This window comes from Neomonachus schauinslandi, chromosome 3 (genome assembly GCF_002201575.2).
Source record: "Neomonachus schauinslandi chromosome 3, ASM220157v2, whole genome shotgun sequence".
In the NCBI taxonomy this organism is placed as follows: domain Eukaryota; kingdom Metazoa; phylum Chordata; class Mammalia; order Carnivora; family Phocidae; genus Neomonachus; species Neomonachus schauinslandi.
Genome location: NC_058405.1, coordinates 83,956,907 through 83,980,635, shown reverse-complemented (window position 1 = coordinate 83,980,635; position 23,729 = coordinate 83,956,907). Strand labels below are relative to the sequence as shown.

The 23,729-nt window shown below is 43.6% G+C and overlaps 1 protein-coding gene across 2 annotated transcripts in view; it reads right to left on the bottom strand.

Moving 5' to 3' along the window:
* The window catches only part of SAP130 (Sin3A associated protein 130), an 81,542-nt gene extending 80,911 nt beyond the window's left edge, over positions 1-631 (bottom strand). For both annotated transcript variants that reach the window (XM_044913241.1, XM_044913242.1), the window contains exon 1: positions 560-631. In XM_044913241.1, the coding sequence (XP_044769176.1) occupies positions 560-631 (72 nt within the window). The remainder of the gene's footprint in view (positions 1-559) is intronic.
* Between the last annotated feature and the right edge of the window lie 23,098 nt (positions 632-23,729).

The following is a 23,729-nucleotide window of genomic DNA, read 5'->3' as shown; positions in this document are numbered from 1 at the left end:
TCCGGAAATACAGATTACCACTCTAAAAAATCAACACTGAATTCTGTACAACAGCCATATAATGGGTATTAACCCAATACATAGGTATCTGTATAAAGTTCTATGGAAAACAGCATATTCCTTTGAAAGACTGAAGCTCACACCAAGGTGAACACAACTGTCATCAGTATGTCATAGCAGAAACCCGGGGAGAGATGCCCTGCTCTAAGAAATCGGAAAGCTTACATCAAGACCTAATCCAAAAGGAACTCTCAAATGGTTTTCTGCACAGGCCTCCATTTACCGATTTCCTCCCCCTTTTCTCATAGACCCCCTACTGAGCCAGAGGGACCAGAGACCGTCGCCACTTTCTCTACAATCGACCCCCACTTTTCCCTCAGGAGCCAAGCTCTACCGATGTTCCCAATTCGCACGCAACCCCACCCCCACCCCGAACCCCACCGCTGATATCGCAGAACACAGGTTTCCAGAGACATTTCGGGTGTCTGAGACTTAGTCTTGGAGGGTGGGGGAGGACGGCGTTCTGGGGAGCCCCAGGACAAGCGGTGTGCCTCTTTACCTGCAGCCGCCGCCCGCCGCCCGCACCTCCGGCTTCCATCTCGCCGGGCTGGGGGTGCCGCGGAGGGCCCATCTCGGTGGCAGCGCTGGGCTCCTGGGTCGTGGAGAGGGCTCCTGCCGGAGCGCGCCTCGGGCCCGCGGCTGTCCAGCCCCGCCGGCCCCGTTCACCCCCGCCACCCGGCCGCGGCTCCTCTCCAGTCTTCTTCCCCCGAACCTGCCCCTACCTCCCCCGCCCGCCCATTGGCCCCACGCCGGCCGCGTCACTCGAGGGTCCGCACCAATCCGCGGAGGCCTGCGCGCTCTGATCCCGCCCCACCCTCCCGCCGACTCCCAGCCAATCAGGCGCGAGCCTCGCAGGGGCAGCCCAAACCCCTCGAGGCTGAGCCAATGGCAGAAGAAGACAAGCGCTCCCGGCGAGGGGGGCGGGGAGGTAGGAGGCCCCGCCTCGGTCGGGGTCTGAAAGCGGCGGGCGCAGGGCCCGGATGTGGAGAGTCACTTTAAACTGCTCCAGGAGCCAAACTCCCTGGGCCGCCCGCCCGCCGGCGCTTCCCCGGCCGCTCCACTTCCCCGCCAGGGCCCACGCCCGCCACGCCCCCAAGCCCGAAACAGCCCACCCCTCCTGGAGCCTCTCCCTTCCTTGCCGCAGGACACCCGGTCCCTGCCGCCGGCCCAACCGCCGTGCCCAGCTCGTGAAAGAGCCTAGGTCTGAGCCGGAGCAGACGAGACACCGCTGCCCTTCCCCAGGGACGCACAGCGGGACGGACGCTGCAGCCCGGCTCGGCCGCCCCGCCCCCTCGTCTCCTCCCCTCTCCTCCCCTCCCCTCCTGGGAGCCCGTCCCGCCATTACCTGGGTGCTGCGCCGAGGGGCCGCCGCGCCGCCTCGAGCTCGCTCCCGTGCGCTCTCCGCCTGTGGGGCCGACGTCCTCGGGCTCCGGACCCGCCGCCGCCGCCGGGGCGCTAGCACTCTGCCCCCCACCCCTCAGCCCAGCGCCGCTGCTTCCGCCGCCGTAACGAGCCTCTCACCTATTGGCTGGGGTAGGCCCCGCCCTCCTCTGGGGAAGCCAGTCACCGCTCAGTATGAGCGGGAGAGCGGACGGGCCTGCCCCTTGGGGCCGCGGAGGCCTCTGGGAAATGTAGTCTCCTGTGTCAGGAGGGCGGGCCTGGGCGGGACCTCCAGGCGACCCGGCCGGTGCAACACACCCCTTTGCTGCCTAGAGTGGGTTCTGCCTTTTTCTTTGCTTAGTGAAGAGGTAGTGGATTCCCACCCTTCTGCCTCAGCTGATGGCACTAGGTTTCATTTTACTAAGGGCGGTGCGGCACGGGAAAAGGGTAATGGAGGCCGACTGTAGCGGGACGAAGAGGCCGCAGGCAGGGCCGAGGGTTTTCCTGACTGTGTTCACTTCCCCGCGCCGCGTTGTGGGACTTGATGTCACCACCGAAGGCGACGGCCGGCAAAGCTTAAGCATCGCTGGAGAATCGGGTGCGCTGAACTGGAGCGATTCTGTCGGGTTTGCGCCGAGCGCGCCGCCTCGAGAGCTGCGCACCGGCCTTGGCAGTCTCAGAGCCGGGCTCCCTCTGGTTAAAGCAGACTGACTCAGAGAGGGGCTCTAGGCACAGGACTCGGGCACTGTGCACTTATTCAGTTTTTCCAGATTACAAAGAAGAGAAGGGGGATGGTGTTGCTTTGTTGTTGTTTTGTTTGGGGTGGAGGATTGGAGTTTGTACACCTGTGGAAGTCTTAGCCAAAATTGGTGAAGCAAAATTTGGATCTGTTAATAGATTACGTCCCCCTTCTCCTTTCCAGATGGTAATTTAGGCCTGGAGTTTTGTAACTAGTTAGAAATAAGGGGGAGGGGGGAGGAGGTCAAATCCCTCCTTCCTATCCTGCACAGCTGTGTAAGATAACTGCTGCTAGGAAGACAGTAGCTCATAGCAACAAGGATGAGTCTCAAGTACCCCTCTCCTTCCTCAAGCCACTTTCCTTTCTCGCTTTCTTCCCTTCTCAAATTTCTTCTAAAAGTAACTGATGTGACACACTGTAGCCTCTTCTCTCCTTAAGCAGTCTATAACCCTTGTTGGATTCTGCTCCTGCCACCCTTCTCAAACTGCTCCCCAAAAGTTGCCAGTGACCTACTTCACCCAGTGGTCCTTGCTTAGCCCTCCTCATGTCTAGCTTACCAAGAGTAATTCCTCCCTAAAACGTTCTTCCCTTTTCCTCTATAACCACACTCTCTCCTGGTTCTACTCCTATCCATATCAAGCTCCATTATACCCTTTTTTTTCTCACAAATACAGCATTCTCCAAGGCTCCTACCATCTTATAATGCTATACTATCTTCCTAACTGGTTTAAGCACTCTCACATTTTCAACTATCATACTTGATAATGACTCAAAATCTTATCTACACAATGACTTCTCTCTGAGTTGTACACCTACAGTTCCACGAATATGTCTTACAACCCCTGGATGGTAACAGATTGAACACCTTTATTGATTGCCTCACCTGTGAGCTCCTTCTGATTTCTGGATTTGATGAATGACATCACCATCCTTTCCAGAGGCCTTTGGTTTTATTGTTGTTTTCCACTTTTCCATCTTCCAGTGTCACCATATGTACCTCTGTCCCCCCTTTCCAATGGCTTCCATCGCCTTGGCTCAAGCTTTCACGATTTCTTGTCTGGATTATAGTAGTGCTGTAATTGAGTGCCCCCACCTGAATCTCTTCCTACACCCAATCTGTCCTCCACAGAGTTCTTTTTCTAAAACATTAATCTGAGTCCATTCTACCCATCCACGATGTTCCAATAACTTCAGAATAAATCTTTAAATCCAGTATTCAAGGTCTGAATACCTCAGTCCCTCCTACTCAAACATAGAGTACTCTGTCAATAGTAGTTTCCACTAATTCTCCACACAGTTTGACTTCCAGGACTTGGCTCAAGGCTGATGTGCCTTCTATATGGCCCCAACGTTCAGCGATCATCTGGTAGAGTTCTGCCGATTCTACACTACCTACCTGGAAAGAAAATTATTTCTCCTCTCCTGCAAGCTTTCCTTGAATTCCTCTCCTCCCCTCTCCCCCCACAGGATACTTCCTAAAACTTCTTCAGTACTTCTAATATAGCACTAATCTGTCTACTCTGTATTACTCCTGGAGTAGGCAGAGAGAGAAATTACTCATCTTTAGATCTCCAGTCAACAGGAAGGATTCAATAAATGTTTGCTGAGTATAGTCACAGACACATCATAATACATGGATGAAATCTGAGTTTTCCTTAGTTATTAGGGACAGTCTCTGCTGCTTTATTCTTATGTCTCCTGTCCTTCATATCATGGATACTTGAAGGAAAATCCATGGTTATGTTGCTAGGTTTTTGAATCCCCATCCACTGAGCTTGGTGTGCTGAAGACACACCAAGACACTCCTTGTGCCCCATCTGGGCTGAATCTTCCATACATCTCAGGTGTTTAAGCCCCCTGTCAGTTTCAGGGGCTTATTAGTATCTTGGGTCTTGATAATGATGTTGCTCACATAAGATAGTTTGGATGGATTGAGCAAAGACACCAACAGGTACCACAGCTGCTGGGTGGTTATCTAAAGTTAGGCAAGTAACTACTGCCCTTTTCCAACAAAGAGGACAGGTTCTCAGTGCAAGTGTCCTGTGGTGGTCAGTCAAGTGTCAGTGGCCAGCCTCTAAGTGTTGGTGAATCTGTAGCAGGCCTTTGGACCTCAGTGGCTCTCAGTCTGTAAGAGCCTGGGTGGTCTAATGATACTCTTTGTGGTTCCTCTAAGTCCAGATACTCCCCTTGGCCCAACTCTTCAGCCAGAGAAGAATAGTCCCTTCCAGTTCACTCACCTGTAAAGTGAGAATACCATTACTTATCTCCATCCTGTATAGATTAAATGAGCTACAGATATAGAGGGTGTAATGCTTTTGAACTTTGTCATATCCATTTTTAAATTTTTTATTTTTTAATTAACATATAATGTATTATTTGTTTAAGGGTACAGGTCTGTGATTCATCAGTCTTACACAACACCCAGCGCTCACCACAGCACATACCCTTCCCAATGTCCGTCACCAGCCATCCCATCTCCTCTCCCCTCCAGCAACCTTTAGTTTGTTTCCTATGATTAAGAGTCTCTTATGGTTTGTCTCCCTCTCTGGTTTCATCTTGTTTCATTTTTTCCTCTCTTCCCCTGTGATCCTATGTCTTGTTTCTTAAATTCTGCATATCAGTGCGATCATATGATAATTGTCTTTCTCTGATTGACTTATTTCGCTTAGCATAATACCCTCTAGTTCCATCCACGTCATTGCAAATATCAAGATTTCATTTTTTGATGGCTGCATAATATTCCATTACACACACACACACAATATTCCATCTCACACACACAGACACATAATATTCCATTACACACACACACACACACATATACCACATCTTCTTTATCCATTCATCTGTCGATGGACATCTGGACTCTTTCCATAGTTTGGCTATTGTGGACATTGCTGCTAGAAACATTGGGGTGCATGTACCCCTTCGGATCACTACATTTGTATCTTTGGGGTATATACCCAGTAGTGCAATTGCTAGGTCATAGGGTAGCTCTATTTTCAACTTTTTGAGGAACTTCCATACTGTTTTCCAGAGTAGCTGTACCAGCTTGCATTCCCATTCATTGTTTTTATAACCTTCATTCAGTTTATTACTCAGGCAGTCTCAGCATCTATTTCCTCCTGGTACCACATTCTGTGCCACTGTCCCTACCCCAAATGCACCTATTCCAGGTGTGGTGGATAGACCCTAGGATGACCCCTCGTGATCCTCCTCCTGGTGTTTCTTCCCTTGTGTAATTCCTTTCCCTTGAATGTGAGCAGGACCTGTGATTTGTTCTAACTAACAGAAAATGGCAAAGGTGATGAGATGTCACTTCCTTGACCATTTTATGTTCTTTGAGACTGTCTTGCTGTCAGACTTGCTCTAGAGGCTCCCACCTGGCCTGATGAAGCAACCATGTGACATGGCAAGGAACTATAGGTGGTCTGTAGGAACTGCAAGCAACTTCTGGGATTTGAGTGTGGCTTCCAGAAAACATCTGCAAGAGTTTGGACCCTCAGTCCTACACACCAAGGAAATGAATTCTACCAACAACTGGATGAGCTTGGAATTTGATTCTTCCTTAGTAAAGCTTCCAGATGAGAACCTAGAGCAGTTGATACCTTGATTGTCACCTTATGAGACTCCAAGCAGGAGATCAAGCTAAGATACACCTGGACTCCTGACCCACAGAAACTATGAGATAATAAATGTGTGTTGTTTCAACCTGCTAATTTTGTGGTAATTTGTTAACATGCAGCAATAGCTAACTAATACCCCCAGAGTAGGGTGGCATCTGACCCCAGGGCATCTATTCTATATAGACTGTCTTAAAGGAATGTTCTGTCCAAACTAGAAGGAATGTAATTACCCAACCTTTTCAATTCTCTCCAGAATTTGAAAGTAGAATTTGAAATATAGAGAAGAAGAGAAGGAGCAGAAGCTGAAAAGGCTGAGCTTCATGGAAGCCACGAGAAAAGCAAGCCAGAAATTGGCTGAAACCATAGACAGAAAAGAGCAGCATGGAGTTCCTGAGAACCACGGGTAGTCAGGGGAAACCCACAGAAGTAGAAACACATAGGGGCCAATTTAACAGGCAGTGGGTGGGAGATGGACAAACACCTTTTAGAAAGCCAGAGCAACCAGCTAAGTCTCTGGAATTGACCAGGAGCCTTGTGGGTCTTCATCTGCAGCCCACTCTTTATGAACCAGAGTGAACCCATCTTCTTCACAGCCATTCACAACTTGTTGATAAATGCATGTTAACTTGAGTGAGTCTCACTATGGCTGCCAAAAGCTGTCAAGGTGAAGTGTGAAGTCTGAAGGTAGGCAGTGCAGAGTGGATACAGTGGTTGCACCATCTATAAAGATCCAGATTACTGTCTCCTGCTCTGCCACATTTCATCTGCTGCCTCATGATCCAGGTTGGCAGCACTGGCACTAGCCATCTACTACTCTCTTTCCACCCCAACTGGTCTAATGTTAAGTGGACATTAGATACAAGTGAATTGTGACACTAACCACCCAGTAAGTGCAAGCCTCACAGGTTGAGGGCAGAGTCCACCGCAGGCTGTCCTCACTTCTGATGCCAGCCACAAGTCTCAGGGGCCCCCCAGGCCACCTGAAATTCTGACTGACTGGCTAGAAATTCAGGGGTTCCCATTAATTTGTTTAATAATTCACTAGGATGACTCACAAAACTCAGGAAAGCACTATAGGTACAGCTACTGTTTCATTATAAAGGATACACAGAGGGGGAGATCTGAGAGGAAGGGCAGATCTTCCATGTCCTCTCCTTGTAGAATTGGGGTGCATCACCCTCCCAGCACATCAATGTGTTCACCAACCAGGAAGCTCCTCTGAACTTCAATGTGCAGCATCTTTTTTTTTTTTTTTTAAGATTTTATTTATTTATTTGACAGAGAGAGAGACAGCGAGAGAGGGAACACAAGCAGGGGAAGTGGGAGAGGGAGAAGCAGGCTTCCCGTGGGGCAGGGAGCCCGATGTGGGGCTCGATCCCAGGACCCTGGGATCATGACCTGAGCCAAAGGCAGACACTTAACGACTGAGCCACCCAGGCGCCCCATTCAATGTGCAGAATCTTTATCATTGTTTCATTACATAAGCATGATCAATTAAATCATTGCCTACATGATTGAACTCAATCTCCAGCCATCCCCAGAGCTGAAAGTCCCTGCCCTCTGCCCCCATCCTTAAAGCTATCTAAAGGCCCACCAGGAGTCACCTTATTAACATAACAAAATCACCCTCATCATCCAGGAAATCCCAAGTGTTTTTGAACCTTGATGCCAGAAACCCAGCAGAAAGACCACAGAAATTATTTATTATACCACAGCATTACATCTGTATTTTAGCCAGGAGTAAGGAGCAAAGAGGGCCCCATCCTTTCCACTTGAAGACACTTACTGGAAGCTGCACAGGACTATTCCACTAATAACTAGTAGATGGAACACGGACCCCGTGTTGCAAGGGATTCTGGGGACTGCAGGCATTTTCCTTAACAGTAATGTGAATAGCTAAAAATTGAAGATACTATTTTTAGGAAAGAAGGGAAGATTGGTGTTTCAGTAGGCAATGGGTGGTATATGCACATAACTCATGCAAAGGATGGAGAGAAACACAAAAGGCAGAAAGAAAGTTTTTTCATTTCAGCCTCTGTGGGAAGTTGAGATGTCAAGGAGCCACTAACACAGCTGTGAACAGTTTCCATGGTAACAGATGCCAGTGTCCTGGCCCCCAACCCTGAGATCTGGCAGTGGCTACCAGGAGCAGAGCTGTGAGTGTGCCCACATGAGAGGCTAGGTTACTGTCTATGGTGTCAAGAAGGACAAGAGAGATCACAGCAGCAGCCAGAGGCAAAGAAAATGGCACACATCCCATGGAACAGACAGGAAGAATGGACCATTCATTCCACCAATAGACTGAGTGATGGGCACTCCGCAGAGGCTGGTTATGCAGAGCCCAATGAAATATATCCATCACCACCCTCGGAGAGCATGTATAAATACAATAAAACTTCCCTGCAGAGGGATAGAGGCAGAATCACAGAACTAATAAGTGGTGACCGTTATTATGACAATATCTTTACTCCCAGGCTTGTGTAGCCATAGAAATCCCAGTGAAGAACCATTGTTCAAATACTTTTCATAGAAGAATGTGAATGAACACTGCAATGAGCAACTGGTGTTTTGGCTGATCCATAGTCCTTTCTTTTAGGAAAGACTCATCTCCACAACCCCACGTTTAGTGATGACCATCACATGGCCCTGTCCCCTGACTTCTACGATGGGTGTGGGCCCTGCTGGAAGAGAGAATTCTCTCCCTCAAACTGGAAACTTGTGTGGAGACATGCAGAGATTGAATGAGAATGGAGCCCAGGCACTTCATGGCAGCCCTTCAAGGTTCTGGTACACAGGATGCCAGAGATGCCTGAGCTCCCACCCTTTCTGGAATCTGCTCCTTGGACTCTTCTTTGAGCTATCTGAGCTTTTCAGTATGTATCTGCATTAGTTTTCTATTGCTGTTATAACAAGTTACCACAAACTGAAAGAACCCACATTTATTGTCTTAGTGTTCCATAGGTCATCTGTCTAATGGGAATCCCACCTGGTGTCAGGCAGGCTGCTTTCTCTTCTGGAGGCTCTAGTGAGAATCTACTTCCTTGCTCGTTTGGGTTGTTGGCAGAATTCAGTTCCCTGTGGTTGTAGGACCAAGGTCTTGTTTTCCTGCTGCTGTCAGCTGAGGGCCCACATTTCTTGGGCCTGGGCCCCTTCCTCCATCTTTAAATCCAGCAATACAAGTTGGGTCCCTCTCATGTTTCGAATCTCCTCTCCTTCCATCTCATCTCTCTGAGCAAGCCAGGAGAGGTTCTCTGCTTTTAAAGACTCCTATCATTAAACTGGGCCCACCAGGATAATGCAGGATAATCTCCCCATCTCAGGGTTTCTACCCTTAATTACATCTGCAAATTCTCTTTTGCCATGTAAGTTTCTAGGGATTAGATAGATGGTGGGCATCTTTGGTAGGCTGTTATTCTATGTGCCATGCTACCTGTCTGATTAATTCCTGGGGGTCAGGGATCTGATTTGTATCCTGACTCTGCTTCTAGTCAGCTGTCTGACACTTCTGTCTTTATGCTAGCAGGTCACACCAGGAGTTCCTGTCTCAGTAAGCCTTGTTGGCAGAGCTGCCATACAGGCTGTCGCAGGGCAAATGTAACAGGTCAGTTTCCTGGAGGAATCAGGGTAGATTATGAGGGTGAAAGCAGAGCTGCTCCTGAGGAAGAGAGCCATGGGGCCAACTGGAGAAGCCAGAGAGGAACAGAAGCATTGGAACTGGGGCTTCTCCATGAAGAAAGGAAGAGGCTGGGCTACCATGCCGAGTGGCAGCACAGCATGAATGGGAAGTCAGGCAGCAACAGGGCACAGCCAGGCCTACAGGGAGCAGAGCCAGATCTCATATCTACTCCCTGGCCCTAAGGCCTCTGCAGACTCCATGGGCCTTTTGAGATGCTCAGTCTGGCTCCTTTTGACTCTTGGTGGCCTTGTAGCCTCAGGCCCTCTGAACAGTTGGGAGGTGATCCCATTCCTGGACACATTCCCTACGTCCCTTTCCCCCTGCCACACAGAAGCCACGGGCCATATAAAAGTCCAGTGGGCACTCTCCCCAGGTGCTTGCTCCAGGTCTGCTCCCTGCCCCTTCTACAAAGCTTTGTTTGGCAAATCCCCTGGAGTTCCCCACTGCCTAGCTACTTCTACTGACCATACCTTTGGTCAGCTAAGCTATTAGTTGGAGTACAGCCCCTTCAGGAAGAAGGCAAGCCATGAGTAGACTTGGAGACACTGCAGCCCCTCTTGGATCTGGAATAGGGAAAAGCTCAGGTGGCTTGCCAGACCTGTCTGGGCCCTTTATTCCTTCTTGATCCACATATCTCAAAATCACCTGACTTTCTCTCATGCTAGGTTGAGCCATCCAGCTCAAAGATCACTGTTCTCGAGCCTCTTTTTTCCAGGAAGCTGGCCTTGAGAAAAACTCTCTGCTTTGGGAATAGGAAGTCCTTACCATAAAGGTCACCTTTGGAGGCTTGACTATCGGGGGTCCAGCATCCTTGTGAACAGTCCTTGGATGGCTCTAGAGCTGGCAGGCCTGCTTTCCAGTATTTGAGTGTATCTCACTATTTGCTTTTTTAATCACGGCATTTATAAACATTTTAATTCCAGTGTAGTTAACATACAGTCCTATATTGTTTCAGGTATACAATATAGTGATCCAAGAACCCTATGTATTATTCAATGCTTATCAAGATAGTGTACTCTTAATCCCCATCACCTATTTCACCCATCCCCCCACCCACCTCCCTTCTGATAATGATCAGTTTGTCCTCTATAGATAAGAGTCTGTGTTTGGTTTCTCTCTTTTTCCCCCTTTGTTCATTTCTTCTGTTTCCTAAATTCCACATATGAGTGAAATCATATGATATTTGTCTTTCTCTTGACTGGCTTATTTCGCTTAGTGTAATACACTCTAGCACCATCCATGTCCTTGCAAATGGCAAGATTTCATTCTCTTTGATGGCTGAATCATATTCCATTGTATATATAAACCACATCTTCTTTATCCATTCATCTATTGATGGACACTTAGGTTGCTCCTAAATTATGCTGCAATAAACATAGGGGTGCATGTATCCCTTTGAATTAGTGTTCTCATATTCTTTGGACGAATATCCAGTAATTCGGTTACTGGATCATAGTAATTTTTGAGGAACCTCCATACTGTCTTCCACAGTGGCTGCACCAGTTTGCGTTCCCACCAATAGTGCATGAGTGTTCCTATTTCTCCACATCCTCGCCAACACTTGTTGTTTCTTGTGTTTTTAATTTTAGCCATTTTAACAGATGTGAGGTGATATCTCATTGTGGTTTTGATGATATGTGTCTTTTCATGTGTCTGTTGGCCATCCGGATGTATTTGGAGAAATGTCTCTTCATATCTTCCATTTTTTTTTTTTAAGATTTTATTTATTTATTTGACAGAGACACAGTGAGAGAAAGAACTCAAGCAAAGGGAGTGGGAGAGGGAGAAGCAGGCTTCCCGTGGAGCAGGGAGCCTGATGCAGGGCTCGATCCCAGGACCCTGGGATCATGACCTGAGTCGAAGGCAGACACTTAATGACTGAGCCAACCAGGCTCTCCATGCCTTCCATTTTTCATCAGATTATTTGTTTTTTGGGTGATGAGTTGTATGTTTTTAGTATATTTTGGGTATTAACTCTTTATTGGATATGTCATTTGCAACTATTTTCTCCCATTTTGTAGGTTGCCTTTTAGTTTTGTTTGTTGTTTCCTGCAGAAGATTTTTATTTTCATGTAGTCCCAATAGTTTATTTTGCTTTTCTTTCCCTTGCTTCAGGAGACATATCTAGAAAGAAGTTGCTATGGCTGATGTCAAAGAGGTTACTGCCTGTGTTCTCCTCTAGGATTTTTATGTTTTCAGGTCTCACATTTAGGTCTTTAATCCATTTTGAGTTTACTTTTGTGTATGTTGTAAGAAACTGTCTCTTTGTTGAAGAGATAGTCTTTTTCCCATTGGATATTCTTTCCTGCTTTGTAGAAAATTAATTGACTGTGTATTATGGGTTCATTTCTCAGCTTTCTGTTCTGTCCTATTGATCTGTGTGTCTATTTTTGTGCCAGTACCATACAGGTTTGATTACTACAGCTTTGTAATTTAACTTGAAGTCTGGAATTGTGATACCTCTGGCTTTGCTTTTCTTTTTCAAGATTGTTTTGGCTAGATGGGGTCTTTTGTGGTTCCATACAATTTTAGGATTGTTTGTTCTAGTTCTGTGAAAAATGCTGTTTTTTGATAGGGATTGCTTTAAATGTGTAGATTGCTTTGGGTAGCATAGACATATTAACAATATTTATTCTTCCCATCCATGAGCATGGAGTGTCTTTCCATTTCTTTGTGTCATCTTCGATTTCTTTCATCAGCATTTTATAGTTTCAGAGTACAGGTCTTTCACGTCCTTGGTTAGGTTTGTTCCTAGGTATCTTATTGGTTTTGGTGCAATTGTAAATGGGATTGATTCCTTAATTTCTCTTTCTGCTACTTCATTATCGGTGTATAGAAATGCGACAGATTTCTGTACATTGATTTTGTATCCTATGACTTTACTGAAATCATTGATCAATTCTAGCAGTTTTTTGGCGAATTTCCCAAATTTTTTTAATATAGAGTATCATGTCATCTGCAAATAGTGAAAGTTTTACTTCTTCCTTCATGATTTGGATGCTTTTCATTTCTTTTTGTTGCCTGACTGCTGTCGCTCGGACCTCCAGTACTATGTTGAATGAGTGGTGAGAGTGGATATCCCTGTTTTGTTCCTGACTATAGAGGAAAAGCTCTCAGTTTTTCCCCACTTAGGATGATATTAGTTGTGAGTTTTTCATATACGGCCTTTATTATGTTGAGATATGTTCCCTCTAAACCTACTATGTTGAGGGTTTTTTATCATGAATTAATGTGCTTTGTCAAATGCTTTTTCTGCATATATTGAAATGATGATATGGTTCTTATTCTTTTATTAACGTGATGTATCATGTTGATTGCTTTGCAAATATTGAACCACCCTTGCAACCCAGGAATAAAGCCCACTTAATCATGATGAATGATTTTTTTTTTTTTAGTGTATTGTTGGATTTAGTTTGCTAGGATTTTGTTGGGGATTTTTGCATCTATGTTCATCAGGGATATTGGCCTGTAGTTCTCTTTATTCGTGGTGTCTATCTGGTTTTGGTATCAGGTCAATATTGGCCTCATAGAATGAATTTAGAAGTTTTCCCTCCTTTTCTATTTTTTTGGTATAGTTTGAGAATAACAGGTATTAATTCTTCTTTAAATGTTTGGTAGAATTCAGCTGTGAAGCCATTTGGCCCTGGACTTTTCTTTTTTGGGAATTTTTTGATTACTGATTCAATTTCTTTGCTGGTTATTGGTCTGTTCAAATTTTCTATTTCTTCCTGTTTCAGTTTTGGGAGGTTATATGCTTCTCGAAATTTATCCATTTCTTCTAGGTTGTCCAATTTGTTGGCATATGGTTTTTCATAGTATTCTCCTATAATTGTTTTTATTTCTGTGGTGTTGATTGTTTTTTCTCCTCTTTCATTTGTGCTTCTATTTATTTGGTCCTTTCTCTTTTCTTTTTGATAAGTTTGTCTAGAGGCTTATCAACTTTACTAATTTTTTCAAGAAACCAGCACCTGCTTTCATTGATTTGTTTTATTGTTTTTTTAGTTTCTATGTCATTTTTTCTGCTCTAGTTTTTTTTTTAAGATTTTATTTATTTATGAGAGAGAGTGTGAGAGAGAGAACACAAGCTAGGGGGGGAGGCACAGTGGGAGAGGGAGAAGCAGACCCCCTGCTGGGCAGGGAGTCCGATGTGGGGCTCAGTCCCAGGACCCTGGGATCATGACCTGAGCCGAAGGCAAATCTTTAAATGACTGAGCCACCCAGGCACCCTCTGCTCTAATCTTTATTATTTCCTTCCTTCTGCTGGTTTTAGGCTTCATTTGTTGTTCTTTTTTCTAGCTCCTTTAGGTATAAGGTTAGGTTATTTGAGATTTTTCTTCCTTCTTTAGGTAGGCCTATATTGCTATATACTGCCTCTCGGGGACATGCTCCAAGAAGAGTGCATAATCTGCCCACTGTGTGCCCCAGGTGCTCTTCAGATCATGGTTTACATGCTGTAGGCCCCCAGTTTGTTTGCCTGCCTTCTCTCTAAGAGCAGCACTGTGCCCTCAGGGCTCTCTCCCATCTAAGTCCACTAACCTTTAGAACTCCAGGCTTTAAGCTCCACTGGTTGCAAGAACTCACAAAATTCAACCCCTCTTGCTTTCCACGTCAACAGCTACAGGGAAACATTCTCCTTGTGAACTCCCCTATGTACTCTTCGCTCTCTCTTTCTCTCCCCACCCCCCCTTGCCCTTCTCCACGACCACAGCTCCCTTCCCTCTTCAGCAGTCAGGATCTGTTTCTCCTCTACACTTCCTACCTTCTTCAGTCTGGCCTGTTCTCTCCCTTTAGTTCAGGAGTTTGTTCTGTCAGTCTTCAGGTTGATTTCTAGGGTGTTTAGGATGATTTCATAGTTGTCTAGTTATATTCATGGGATGAGGTAAGCCTAGGATCCTCCTCCTCTGTTACCATCTTCCTTTCCAACTTGGCTTATAGGGAATTTTTTCTTAATTTCTCTTTCTACTACTTTGTTATTAGGTTATAGAAATCCAACTGATTTCTAGGGCGCCTGGGTGGCTCAGATGGTTGAGCATCTGCCTTTGGCTCAGGTCATGATCCCAGGGTCCTGGGATCGAGTCCCGCATCAGGCTCCCTGCTAGGTGGGGAGCCTGCTTCTCCCTCTGCCTCTCTCTCTCTCTCTCTCATGAATAAATAAACAAAACATTTTAAAATTAAAAAAAAGAAATTCAACTGATTTCTATAGGTTAATTTTGTATCCTACAACTTTACTGAATTCATTTATTAGTTCTAATAATTTTTTGATGGAGTCTTTAGGGTTTTCTACTTATACTAGCATGTCATATGTGAGTAGTGAGAGTTTTATTTCTTCCTTACCAATTTAGATGTATTATTTCTTTTTCTTGTCTGACCTCTATGGCTAGGACTTCCAGTACTCTGTTAAATAAAAGTGGTGAGAGTGGACATCCTTGTCTTGTCCTGACCTTTGAAGAAGGCTTCCAATTTTTCACTGATGTTAGCTGTGGGTTTGTCATATATGGCCTTTATTATGTTGAGGTATTTCCCCCTACATGCACTTTGTTGAGAGTTTTTTTTTCATGAACAGATGTTGAATTTTGTCAAATGTTTTTTCTGCATCTAGTGAGATGATTATATGATTTCTATCTTTGTAGAAATGTGGTGTATCATGTTGATTGATTTGCTGATACTGAACCATCCTTGCATCTCTGGAATAGATCCCACTTTATTGTGGTGGATGATTTTTTAAAAATGTTTTGTTGAATTTGGTTTGCTAATATTTTGTTGAGGATTTTTGCCTCTAGGTTTATCAGGGATATTGGCTTGTAGGTTTTTTTGTTTTGTTTTTTGTAGCATCTTTGTCTCATTTTGGTATCAGAGTAATGCTGGCCTCCTAGAATGAATTTGGAAGTTTTCCTTCCTCTTCTATTTTTTGGAATAGTTTGAGAAGGATGGGTATTAACTATTCTTTAAATGTTTAGTAGAATTCAACTGTGAAGCCATCTGGTTCTGAACTTTTGTTTGCTGGGAGTTTTTTGATTGCCGATTCAATTTTGTCAGTAGTAATCCTTCGGTTCAGTTTTTCTATTTCTTCCTGATTCAGTCTTGGAAGTTTATGTGCCTAGGAAGTTATCCATTTCTTCTCGGTTGTCCAATTTGTTGGCATATAATTTTTCCTAGTAGTATCTAATAAAACTTTGTATTTCTGTGGTGTTAGTTGTAACTTCACGTCTTCCATTACTGATTTTGTTCATTTCGGTTCTCTTTCTCTCTGATGAATCTTTCTAACAGCTTATCAATTTTGTTTGTATTTTCAAAGAACCATCTCTTAATTTTAGTGACCTTTCTTTCTTTTTTTTTAGTCTCTGTTTAATTTATTTCCACTCTGATTTTCAATATTTTCTTCCTTCTCTTAACTTTAGGCTTCATTTGTTCTTCTTTTTCTAGTTCTAGTTTCTAGGTGTAAGTTTAGATTTTTGCTTGAGATTTTTCTTGTTTCTTGAAATAGGCTTATGTCACTACAAATTTCCCTCTTAGAACTGCTTTTGATGCATCCCAAAGGTTTTGAACCATGTGTTTCCATTTTCATTTGTGTAAGTATTATTTTATTTTCTCTTTGATTTCTTCATTGATCTATTGGTTGTTTAGTAGCATGTTGTTTAACCTCTATGTGTTTGTGGTCTTTTTCAAGTTTTCTTCTTGGAACTGATTTCTAGTTTGAATCTGTGTGGTTGCGAAGATGTTTGATATGATTTCAATCTTTTTAATGACTTGTTCTGTGGACTAACATGTGACCTATCCTGGAGAATGCTCCATGTGTGCTTGAAAATAATGTGTATTCTGCTGTTTTTTTTTTTTGGATGGAATGTTCTATAGATATCTGTTAAATCAATCTGGTCTATTCAAACCATTCTTTCCTTATTGAATTTCAGTCTGGATGATATATCCTTGATATAAGTAAAGTGTTGAAGTCTCCAATTATTATTGTGTTACTGTCAAATTCTCCCTTTATGTCTGTTAATGATTGCTTTATATATTTAGGTGCTCCTATGTGGGGTGCATCGAGATTTACAATTGTTATATCCTCTTATTGGATTGATTCCTTTATCATTATATAATGCCATTCTTTTTCTATTGTTAGCCTTTGTTTTAAAGTCTATTTTGTCAAATATAAGTTTAGCTACCCTAGCTTTTTGTCACTTCTCTTTGCATGGAATATCTTTTTCCATCCCTTCTCTTTCAGTCTGTATGCGTCTTTAGGTCTGAAGTGAGTGTCCTGTAGACAGCATATAGATGGTCTTTTTTTTTTTTATCTATTCAGCCACCTTATATTTTTTTATTGGATCTTTGAGACCATTTATATTTGAAGTAATTATTTGAAGTAATTATTCTATTATTTTATTATTATTTTTTAAGATTTTATTTATTTGACAGAGAGAGAGAGCACAAGCAGGCAGAGCAGCAGGCAGAAGGGAAGGGAGAAGCAGGCCTCCCTGCTGAGCAGAGAGCCCAATGGGGGGCTCAATCCCAAGACCCTGGGACCATGACCCCAACTGAAGGCAGACGCTTAACCGACTAAGTCACCCAGGCACCCCTGAAGTAATTATTAATAGGTATGTATTTATTGACATTTTGTTAACTGTTTTCTGGTTGTTTTGTAGTTCTTCATTGTTCCTTTCTTCTTCTCTTGCTCTCTTCCTTTGTGATCTGATGACATTTTTTAGTGCTGGGATTGGATTCCTTTCTTTTTATTTTTTGGTGTATCTATTATAAATTTTTGGTTTTGGGTTGCCAGGAGGCCCATATATAACTCCTATGTATATAGCAATCTCTATTAAGTTGATGGTTGTTTAAGTGTGAACACATCCTGAAAGCACTTAATTATTATTACTCACTCCTCTCCACAAAAGTACAAGAGTGAGAGTTCCCTATTTCTAATTGAAAAGCAATGTTATTTGGGAAATATTTTAAAGATGTGATTTGAGCAACAAAATTGGTGTATTTAATTAATATTTTTGGCATTCTTTTTTTTTTAAGATTTTATTTATTTATTTGACAGAGAGAGAGACACAGCGAGAGAGGGAACACAAGTAGGGGAATGGGAGAGGGAGAAGCAGGCTTCCCGCAGAGCAGGGAGCCCAATGTGGGACTCGATCCCAGGACCCTAGGATCATGACCTGAGCCGAAGGCAGTTGCTTAATGACTGAGCCACCCAGGTGCCCCTATTTTTGACATTCTTAATAAACTAAATTTGAAACCACAGGAGAAGCATGATTTCAACACATACAAGATACTTAATGGTTCAAAAAACATTGTTAGAGAAAGTAAAAAAAAAAAAAATGATTGACCTAGCTACAATATGAAGAAAATGTTACAATGAAGATAGTTTGAACAAACACAATTGGAGATATTGTTATATCTCACATTATGTGTCTCAAACTTTTGTTCATTATTTTCTACAAAAAATCGAAACATTAAGGGAATGTAGTTTGATAAAATATCCATTTGCTGATAATTTAATTAAATTTTGAGCTTCAAGAGTGAGCTGGTTTCATATTTATCTTGAAGGATGACTCTAAGATGTTAAGATGAAAAAATTTTATTTGTCAAGGAAAAAGAATGTATTGTTTTATTGTTTTTGTAGTCACTGTTCTATTAGTGTGAACTATAATTTTCAATGCTGACCTAATAAAAATCAAAAGATGGACTTGACAGTCTATCAACTGTGCACATTGCATTGTCCCATGTATTTCAAGCCATATTAAGCCTACCAATTAGCACACTCACACATTGCAATATATTTTTCTTAATTTTGGGGGGATTTGTTACATTTAAATATTAGTAAATAAGATCTTATGTAAGTGTGGTTATGATTGTGATTATTGACAATTAGTAAATAAGATCTTATGTAAGTGTGGTTATGATTTTACTTTACTATATGTTATAGGCTGAATTGTGTCCCCACAAATTCATATCTTGTTGTCTAAACTCCCAGTCCCTCAGAATGTGACTATATGGTTAGGGTGGTTTCCTAATACAGTCTGGTTGGTTTCCTTACAAGAAGAGGAAATTGGAACAGGGAGACACCAAGCGTTCAGGTGCACTGAGGAAAGTCATATGGGGATACAGTGAGAAGGCAGCCATCCTCAAACCAAGGGGAGAGCCCTCAGGAGAAACCAAATCTGCTGTTACTTTGATCTTGGACTTTCAGCCCCCAGAACTGTGAGACAATAAATTTCTGCTGTTTAAGCCATGCAGTCAGTGATATTTTGTTTGGCAGCCTGAGCAAACTATATATGAGATATAGACAATATGTTGGCAAGGGTATTGTTTTGTGAACTCTTAGTTTCAGTTGTGTGTATGGGTACTAAGTCTCAATGCAAGATGCATTTCTTTCTTTTTTTTTTTTTTTAAAGATTTTATTTATTTATTTGACAGAGAGAGAGAGAGACACAGCGAGAGAGGGAACACAAGCAGGGGGAGCGGGAGAGGGAGAAACAGGCTTCCCGCTGAGCAGGGAGCCCGATGCGGGGCTCCATCCTAGGACCCTGGGATCATGACCTGAGCTGAAGGCAGACGCTTAATGACTGAGGCACCCAGGTGCCCCAAGATGCATTTCTTATTATGGGTTATAGGTCTAAATATTTGAAAAACATTGAATTAGAAGAAATGAAGGATTTTGCCTCCCAGCTCTGACACAAGCCAGTTGAACTAGATACTTGCATTAGGCAAATTTGGAGAAACACTGGCCCCATCTTTCATAGGGAGAGGCTAAGGAAAAGAAATAGCTTTGCCTAGGCTTTGTGCTCCTTGTGAAAATAACTCTAGAATAGTACTCTAGGGTAGAATTTGGGGCTAGAATGTACAAGGTCTGTTAACTTGGTTGGGGAAAATGTACGTATTTATTTTTACTAATGTTTATCTGAAAATTAGCTTTTCTATTAACTATAAATGGAAGCAACAGATTTCAGTAATATTAGGAGTACTGTAACTTTGTCACCAGTAGAAATCAGACATGTTTTCATATCATGTCATACAAACTGTACCTTAATAGAAAAATTACAACCATCATTATATCAAAAGTATATGAGCCAAGGTGTCCATCAATAGATGAATGGATAAAGAAGATGTGGTATTAAAAAAAAAAAAGAAGATGTGGTACATATATATACAATGGAATATTAAGTGGCCATCAAAAAAATGAAATCTTGCCATTTGCAATGATATGGATGGAACTAGAGGGTATTATGCTAAGCGAAATAAGTCAATCAGAGAAAGACATGTATCATATGACCTCACTGATATGAGGAATTCTTAATCTCAGGAAACAAACTGAGGGTTGCTGGAGTGGTGGGGGGTGGGAGGGATGGGGTGGCTGCGTGATTGACATTGGGGAGGGTATGTGCTATGGTGAGTGCTGTGAATTGTGTAAGACTGTTGAATCACAGACCTGTACCTCTGAAACAAATAATACATTATATGTTAAAAAAAAAAGAAGAAGATAGCAGGAAGGGAAAATGAAGGGGTGGGGAATCGGAGGGGGAGACGAACCATGAGAGACTATGGACTCTGAGAAACAAACTGAGGGTTCTGGAGGGGAGGGGTGTGGAGGTATGGGTTAGCCTGGTGATGGGTATTAAAGAGGGCACGTACTGCATGGAGCACTGGGTGTTATACTCAAACAATGAATTATGGAACACTACATCAAAAACTAATGATGTAATGTATGGTGATTAACATAACATAATAAAAAAAAAAGTATATTGGTGGGGCGCCTGGGTGGCTCGGTTGGTTAAGCATCTGCCTTACCTCCGGGCTCCCTGCTCAGCGGGGAGCGTGCTTCTCCCTCTGCCCCTCCCCTTCCTCCTGCTCTCTCTTGCTCACTCTCTTTCCCTCTCTATCAAATAAATAAGTAAAATATTTTTTAAAAAGTATATCGGTTATTAGATTTACTAATAAAACTTGTTATTTAATATATTAATAAAGAAACACATATATTACTACTATGCACAGATTTTAAATATATATATATTTTTTTTTTGAGAGAGAGCAAGGAGAGAGAGAATCCTAAGCAGGCTCCATGCCCAGTGTGGAGCCCAACACAGGGCTGGATCTCACAACCCTGAGATCATGACCTGAGCCGAAATCAAGAGTTGGACGCTTAACTGACTGAGCCACCTAGGCGCCCCCCCCCAAATATTTTGATAATAACCATGTTTATACATAGTTTGATCCCTTTGGAGCCCTGTGTATTTTGTCTTATGCATTTAAGAACATTTTTCTGGCAACGGCCTATAGGCTTCATGAGACTATCAAAGGGGATCTGTGGCAGATAAATGGTTAAGAAAACCCTCTCTACAGCTTTATCTTGATAACCTCACAGCTTCCCTCTGCTATGCTTCACCTGAGTCTTTTCTTACCTGTCTCTTTCAGCTTCTACCCTTTTGGTTATTACCAGGACTCTTCTTCTGACAAATTTCTTTTAACTGAGGACTTCTTTTGTTCTGACTTTGACTTGTCCTGTTCCCAAAGGCTGCCTCTTCATTTGCCACCTCTTGTAGTACTGCCCAAGGATAGTGTCCCGCCCTGGTAACAGGGCCAGGAAAGTGAACCCCAGGACCGTGACCTCAGGACTGCTGAGCACCCGCCAGAAGGAGGTGCCTTAGTCCCGTGGCCACAAGGCCACCCAAGGAGCTGACGGCCATTTGAAAAACACCTTATATAGTCAGCCGCACAAATGGGAACCCTTCTGTTCGGGGCCCATGGACCCGTTCCTGGCTCCTGAGGATGTTTGGCTTACATTTATGGTTTTCCCGATTCCATCATTTCATATTTAGACTCCCTAGCTCATGACCTGAATGTGTAGCATCAGGTCTAGCCCTCTAGACTCCAGATACCACATGTCCATGGCTCATTTGCACCATTAGTGGCCATATAGGGTGTGTCCACCTCCCAAAATGTGTCCTTGCACAGCCTGTCTGCCAGTTCACAGTAATTTGGAGCTTCACTCACTGGGGTTTCCCCAGGCATATGGCATTCCCATTCTGGCTTGTCCACCTGCTCAACACTGGGGGGAATCCCACACTGTACCAAGAACAGAGTGATACCTTCCAGTGGTACCAACCACCCCCTTTTTGTGGGAGAGATGATCCTAAAGAGAAGGAGGGGCAATTCAGCTCCTGCACCACCCATGGGTCAGTGGCACACTTTGGCCTCTAGAGGGATCCTCATGAATGAGGAAGAGGAGATGAAGCAGTTCTGAGCCTTCTGGGAGCAGGAATCTGGAACCTTTAATCACTAGTTGTCCTGGAGAATGGGGTTCATGTCTCAGCCACGTATCCTAAGTTCACTGCTGTCCTTTAGTGTTCTTTGGGCGGGAATGCCTTACTTGATGTATCCTGTCTAGTCTGTCCTCCCACCAGCCTCTGCCCACTGCAAACATTTATCTATGTGGGGGTCACGAGGCAAATACGTTCTTAACTGCATAGGATCAGCCTGGCCTAAGTATCCAAGTACTTAGTACGAAAGGACTCCCTCAATGGAGGCTCCAGATGGTGGCCAACAGTTTGCAATGGGTGTATCTAGAAAGCAACCAGTCAGGGACAAATGCACATCTCTAACCTCACCTGGGCTTCTATCTAGGAATAAACAATGCTCTGTATCATGTTCAGTTTTGTTTTCCTTTTACACTGATCGTTAGAAAGGCTTCAATACATGATTTTTCTTTTCTCACCTTTTTATTCAGAAATATTTCAAACACATGGAAGAGTTGAATCGCATAATGAACAGCTATATTCCATCCACCTAAAGTTCACAATTTTTAACATTTTGCATGACAGTTCTTAACGTTCTACTGTCTTTGCACCCTCACCCATCTCCTTGTTTGTGTGTGGGAAATTGTTTTTGTTCATATATGCCCACTTTCTTCCCCATTGACCACTGGACTCTAAGTTCAGACATCAAGATGCTTCATCCTAAAATACTTCAGTATGCATCTGCTAAGAACTGTCTCCTACAAAACTTTCTAAACCATAAATTTGCTCTGATGAGCTCCATATCCCCAAAGAAAGAACCCAGGCCCTTTGTTATTCGGCTGGGAGACTGGTTTTCTCAGCAGGTGTGTCAGAATCAGTGGGCACTGGAGTCCAGGCTGTTGCCTCTGGCTGCTCCCTAGGGCCAGCCCCTGGGCCTGCCTTTTATTGTTCTCTGGGGCCTAGTCCTGATTCTGATTAAGAAGCCAGACACTCAGGGTATGGGCTTCCTAGGCACAAATCATCCACCCATTCTTCTATTTTATATTTTATTTTTTTAAAGATTTTATTTATTTATTTGACAGAGAGAGAGAGAGCACAAGCAGGGGGGGTGGAAGGCAGAGGGAGAGGGAGAAGCAGGCTTCCCGCCGAGCAGGGAGCCCGATGTGGGGCTCGATTCTAGGACCCTGGGATCATGGCCTGAGCCGAAGGCAGACGCCCAACCAACTGAGCCACCCAGGCGCCCCTATTTTATATTTTAAATGTTATTCTTTTGAGTAGGAAATACATTCACACGTTGCAAAAGGGCGAATAATGCAAAGCTCCCCGCTCTCCCCTCACTCCTGTCTCATAGCCCCTCCATGCCCCTCCCTGGAGGAAACCCAACTTATTAGCTTCTTGCCAGCCATTCCTCAGCTTGCTTATATGTTTACAAGCAAATACATGTAATATCAATGGCTCCCTTTCACTACAGAAATGATAGCACATTATACACACTGCTCTGCACCTGGGTTTATCAATAACTTTAAAAATATGGGGCGCCTGGGTGGCTCAGTTGGTTAGTCATCTGCCTTCAGCTCAGGTCACGATCCCAGGGTCCTGGGATCAAGCCCCGCATTAGGCTCCCTGCTCCGCGGGAGTCTGCTTCTCCCTCCTCCTGCTCTTGTGCTCTCTCTCTCTCTCCCTCTCAAATAAATAAAAAAAATCTTTAAAAAAAATAACTTTAAAAATATATAACTAAAAGATAAGCACAATCCTATATTTGAAACTGGTACCTAAGTTCAAACTTCTCTGTTGTACTCAAGCTTCTCAACAGTTACATACATATAAACACCACTTTCTGTGGGAGCCTCCATTCTTACAAAGTGGTTTCCCCAGAGACCCCTGCCAAGCACCATCAACAGAAATCCAAAATCCAAACTGCATCTAATATGAAAGACAATCCTATCTAGTACCAAACATAACCCTAACTAATACAGTCCTGAGACTGTATCTTCCTAGCATGACATATACCATATTAA